The sequence below is a fragment of the Phaethon lepturus genome, unplaced genomic scaffold, assembly GCF_000687285.1.
Source record: "Phaethon lepturus isolate BGI_N335 unplaced genomic scaffold, ASM68728v1 scaffold8872, whole genome shotgun sequence".
Taxonomy (NCBI): Eukaryota; Metazoa; Chordata; class Aves; order Phaethontiformes; family Phaethontidae; genus Phaethon; species Phaethon lepturus.
In genome coordinates this window covers 36,561-42,440 of record NW_010522628.1, presented here as the reverse complement: position 1 = coordinate 42,440, position 5,880 = coordinate 36,561, and the positions used below count along the sequence as shown (strand labels likewise).

Genomic DNA, 5,880 nt, shown 5'->3' with positions numbered 1-5,880 from the left:
GGAATGCCATGTTTCCCCTGAGAGGCTGTCAGGGAAGGGAGGGAAAAAGAACCAAATAATTCTTTATTTTTACCTTCTTCCTTCTCTGCCATCTGTTTTTAGATGAAAAATAACATATGGAACTATAATCCTGGTTAAATAATAAACACTGCACACAGTTTTGTTCAAAATGTGACTCTGATGAGTACTATTTCCTTAGGTTTACCAGGCGAGAAAGGAGAAAAAGGCAATCCAGGTGTTGGAACACAAGGACCCCGAGGCCCACCAGGTTCCACAGGTAAAGTCGTTATGTTTGAGGCATCTGGATTAGACCACTCCAACCCATGTGCAAAGCAGCCAAGACCTGCATGGCTCTCTCCTCCGCGCCTAAGGCTTAAGCAGCGGAAGAGTCAGTAGTTCAGGCACCTTAACGGTCATAATGTTCTTACTATGTAATATGACGTTGTGATGTGCCACTTGATGGTGTCATCAGTCACACAAGTATTTTCCTTTTCCCTGTGGTAAACTGCTTCTCCAAAACCACCTTTTTTAATGTTTTAAATATTTTTTCAGAAATGGGGTCTGGAAGGGGAAAAAAATTAATCTGGATTAATGGCATTTGTTTTCCCATTGTCTCAAGGTCATACCTAACTGACTTGACAGAGAAACGTATATCAATTAAGCACACTAAGCACAACGATTTATATTCAGCTCCTGAAAAAGCAGAGAGGGTGATATCCAGGTCCTGTTGAAGCAAGTGTAAAACTGCGTTGACTTCATTAGGATATTCTGGCCTTTAGAGCACCGGTATCAAGGCACAGCGTTACCCAGAAACCGTATTGAAAGGGAACGCGTGAATCAAGAGCTGCACCAGCACCCAGCCTGTCCTGCCCCCATGAAACTGCCTTTCCGAACGTCCGACGCTTGGGGAAACATTTGCTGTAGTGTAAATTTCTGGCTAAAAGCTGTCTCTAGCAAGGGAGACAAAGCAGCTGCCAGAGAGGAGGGTCATCAGGAGCGGGTCTCCTCTCTGGCTGCTGCTTCATCTTCCTTGCCAGAGGAAGGCTGTAGCCTTTGCCTCAGCTTGCCCGGGGCACTCAGAGCTGGGATGCAGAGCTCCTCAGCTCAAGTTATGAACACACCTGGAAGTGTTTGTAGCACACTCGGTGCCATGTTTTCCAGGCCTGGAAAGGTGGCCTCAACTCCCTGCTGTTATGAAGGACGCTCCTTATTTCATCTCCCCCTTCTACGCAGGACCTCCAGGAGAAAGTCGAACTGGCAACCCGGGACCACCAGGGTCTCCAGGCCCACGAGGTCCCGCTGGTCACACGGGACCCCCCGGCTCACAGGGTCCTTCTGGCCCGCCGGGGTACTGTGATCCATCCTCCTGCGCTGGTTACGGCATGGGAGGTGAGTAGTCAGGAGTGGGGGCGGCTGCCGTTTGCAGAGACGAGGGTGGCATTTTCTAACAGCCAAAGTAAGATGGAGGCTACTGGTGAACCTTGCGCTCCCTAAAAACGTGCGTGTCCAAGTGCTGCTGTATTTTGAGGGACTGCAGCACGAAGAGAAGGTGACCCCGGCGTAGTGACCAAAGGAAGCCCACCATCTGATCCCGGCCTGTAAAACGGATCCTGTGTAGTGGGCTTCTGTCCTGTACATGTTTGTGTAGTCGTATGAGCCTGCTGCATCTCAACGGTCTGTGTGTCGAACCCCCACCTCCTAATGTTTGTGACAGCAGAGTTTTTACATTCATAGTTTTTCAAACGTGTTGCTCAACTTCCCCTTCGTGTGAATGGCATGAGAGCATGACCCTTACTAAACCCCTAGTAGTGTAACCTGACACAGGGATGCACGTGTCCGGCATTAACCAGCGAAGCAATCTGGAGAAAAGGATTCTTTCTTCATCTTCTCTGTGTCCTACTTTCCCGTCTCGTTATAGCACGGAGAGGCCATGGGAGGAAGTTAACACAATTACCAAAAATCACGTTGCCCAACCTAAAATTGAAATTTATTAGTAAAGCACTAGTTACTACAGATGTCACGCATAAGGCGTATTTGTTTGATATTTAGAGTTTAATCTGCCCGTGAGCTGATTTGTATGTTTTACTTACGTGAATGTTTTTGTTGTCGTCTCTTCCTATCCTTTCCTCCTCACTTCCCCTCCCCGTTGTTCATTTCCTGTTTTAAGGCCAAATCCCTTACAATGGCTACCAATCCAGAAGGTGAAAGGCTCATTCTGGTTCAGGTCTCATTTGGCTGAAGGTCAGAGATGGATGCTGAACTGCTCTCTGCTTTCCATCAACGATATTGACTACCACTAATGAACTTACTAGCTGCTGTACATGCGCTTAGCTTCCTTGCACTGCTTAAAATTTTTGCCTGACCCATTTTTGCCTGTTAATCTTGTATTCTAGACCATAATTGGCATAAGCTAAAGCAGGCAGATTATGCAGTGTATAATAATAAGCACAGTATTACTGGACATTTGACAAATTCTGGTGGTGGTTTCCAACTAACTTGGCTGTCTGTTGGTGGGTTTCCAATTGCTCCAGCTTATCAATTTTGTTAAATGTTTTCACTGTTCCTTTATGTGAATAAAAGATGTGTATTTAAAGATTATATATATATACTCACATACATTATATATAAATGTATCTATATATAAAATGTCCTTTTCCTAATGAGTGCTTTAATTTTCTACTCTCCTTCTCCTGTGTTAACCGTATGAATACTCTTGGTGGTGGTGGGTTAAGGTGGATACGGTGAGCCAACTGATCAAGACATCCCAGTAGTGCAGTTGCCACATAACTCCTACCAAATCTATGACCCCGAGGACCTTTATGATGGTGAGCAACAGCCGTACGTAGTTCACGGGTCCTACCCCTTGCCATCCCCATACTCTCAGTCCTCCTATCCATCACCTCATCTTGCTCAACCAGAGTTTACTCCTGTTCGAGAAGAGATGGAAGCCGTTGAACTGAGATCCCCAGGGATTAGTCGCTTCACAAGGAAGATAGCCAAAAGGAGCGTCAAGACTCCAGTACGCAAAAGGGCAAATGGCAAAAAACCCTCTCAGTGAACTGTTTAAAAAAGGGAAACATTTTATGTGCATCTGTGTTTGGCCTTTTGATCCAGGTGCCTAACTTGTCACGGAAGATGTTTACAAGCTCTTATATAAAGGAGAAAAAAAGTGTACATGACCAGTTGACACAACAAATAATGGTAATTATCTTGCATGCCAGAAACTTAGTATGTTAGTGGGTTGGTGCTAGATGATGATGATGAAAGGTCACTTGTAGATCTTTCTCTGGAGTACTGTTCCATACACTATTCAAACTGTATCTAAAAAAATGCATCCGGCTAGTTGGTGTATGTAGAACCATTCAGAAAAGTTAATGTTTTGTTATCCATGTTTTTCCAGTTGATTCTGTTCCGTTAGTTTTGGATTTAAAATTGCTTTACTAGCAGAGAAACCTGACTAAATTCACCAGAGAACAGTGCATAATCAGGCTTCCTTGAACCCTGCTTCTTACCTTTTGGCAAAGAAGTCTTATGTTAACGGAGTATTTTTTTTTAACCCACGATATATAAATACACAAGAATGTTCCATGGGAGCACACTGATAATTTATTGTGAACCTCTTTCATTTCTGTTTTGTATGCAAATAAAAGTGGCAAGCTTTTATATGTTAATTCTGTATTCACTTGATTTTTAATTTCGAACAATTGTCTAGATCTTCAGGGGACAGAATGTAAAGAGAAAATACATTGTCCCTTTTCAACACTTTTGGGCAACTGTTTTATTTTAAGGGATATAGTCACTTAGTATAAACAATACTTAGCTTTATTTTAAAAATTATATATGAAGAAGTGGGGAGAGTAACTCTGAGATGAGGTGGTCGTACCCTCTCTGGACGTGAGATTTTGCATATTGACTTGCCAAAGTCAAAAGATGGGCAGGTACATGCATGAAGGGAACTTGGATCTGCTGATGATGAGAGGACGGGAAAGCCCAAACCCAAGCGCTTGAGGAAAAAAGCAATTCCTTATGTTAAAACAATCCAGGTGAATTGAGTCACTTTAGTGACTCAATAAAGAGCTTTGAAGAGCACTATGGAGACTAAGCATCAAAGCAGGACTTAAAGTAGAAGCTCAAAAGTGCTCATACATTTAAGTTGAAGTTGTAGATTTGGAATGCTTTTAATCGAGCCCTATAGGACAGGGAGAGAGGCAGACCCGGGGATCCCAGGGCTGTGCTCCTGCTCACCCCTGATGGAGCGTGCTTTCTTCGTGCTCAGTAAGGAATGACCCGTCAGCTTTGGCTTCTGGCCACTGCCAGACGCTCTCTGAGCTCACCAGGACGATGACAAACTGACTGGTGCCTTTGCTGGGTAATCACAAATCATCTGGCCTAGAATTCATTCTCTTCCATAACACGAACCATTTCTATGCGTGGCTAACACCCCAGCTGTTCATATCCCAGGGCGAGTCCTGGCTAGACGGCTGCATAACTTTCTACACTGTGTTTCTGTGTTTCTCTCACCCCAAACTCCCATTGCTTTCTTGGGAGAAAGGTGAGAAAAGTTGATGGAAATGTGAGTTGAATGTCATTTCCTCACCTGGACTTGCATTTAAAGTAGAAGAACGTAATGTAACTTATGGACTTTAAGCAGCTTAACCCCAGTTTACAGAATATCGAGGCACCAAGTGAGCACGGCTGCGTGCGCACGCGTGTGTACCGTAGCCTGGAACACATAGCTGACACATGGAAAGATACTATTAAAATTAAATACAGGTTCTGGCTGCATCATGGCTTGCGCCTGGCTGTGAACACCCATGTTAACTTACCCTGAATGTGAACTCCCTCTCTGCCTGCTCCCCGGCTGGCGCTCTCCCACCCATGTGTAGTACCGACACCTGCTTGAGCCTCCCCTGTGATGCACCAAGTTGTAGGTCCTGTAGAAGCAACTGAGGTCATGGATGGAAAATCAGCATTCAGGCAATTCTGCCTGTGTTGTCTCAGAAAGACTTTAAGCCTCGTGTCACAGTTCATAATTAATTCGCACCCTAGACTGGTTGTCAAGCAACACTATAGCCAAATCTCAAGTTCCTGTGGGACCAGGAAGAGTGGTGGGGCAAAGCCAGGGGTGTGGGGAAGACAGCACTTCCCCCTCACACTGTATGGGACGTACATGTGGTGAATCAAACAAATGAAGAGATTACTTGGGAGTAATCATGTAGGCATGCTCATTACAATTTTATAACTTAATTTATATACTAAAGCACAAACTTTAATGGCACTAGTTAATTTCCTTTAATTTTATAATGACATTTATTGCCACCCGGCTAACCAGAACGCTTCATGTGTCATTCATAGTCATCTGTTCACTTGCTGGGTAGACCTTGGTAATAAAACGTAACTGGTAGGCACTATCAAGTTATAAAAATATTATTCAGAATTTGTATGTTTGCCAAAAAAATTAAGACACAGACGCATATGGTCAATGCTTGCTCCAAAGTCTCCGAATAATCAGGAGTGTCTCCTGTTTTTCCAGACTACCTAAGAAACAGGTCGCTGACTGAAGTATTCAGCACATGAACAACTGATGCCACTGTCCTGGTTTCAGCCAGGGTAGAGTTAATTTCCTTCACAGAAGCTAGTGTGAGGCTATGTTTTGGATTTGGGATGAGAAAATGTTGATAAGGTGCTGATGTTTTGAGTTGTTGCTGAGTAGTCAAGGACAGTCCAGCTTCTCGTGCTGGCCTGCAGCGAGCAGGCTGGGGGTGCGCGGGGAGCTGGGAGGGGACACAGCCGGGACAGCTGACCCAGACTGGCCAAAGAGATATTCCCTACCATACGACGTCATGCCCAGTCCATAAACTGGAGTTGGCCGGGGGGTGG

The 5,880-nt window shown here is 44.6% G+C and overlaps 1 protein-coding gene across 1 annotated transcript in view; it reads left to right on the top strand.

Moving 5' to 3' along the window:
- Positions 1-3,391, top strand: part of COL14A1 (collagen, type XIV, alpha 1) — a 120,892-nt gene extending 117,501 nt beyond the window's left edge. The window contains exons 45-47 of the mRNA XM_010281865.1: positions 200-277; positions 1,234-1,389; positions 2,733-3,391. Of these exons, the coding sequence (XP_010280167.1) occupies positions 200-277; positions 1,234-1,389; positions 2,733-3,058 (560 nt within the window). The 3' untranslated portion in view covers positions 3,059-3,391. The remainder of the gene's footprint in view (positions 1-199; positions 278-1,233; positions 1,390-2,732) is intronic.
- Positions 3,392-5,880: the final 2,489 nt, after the last annotated feature.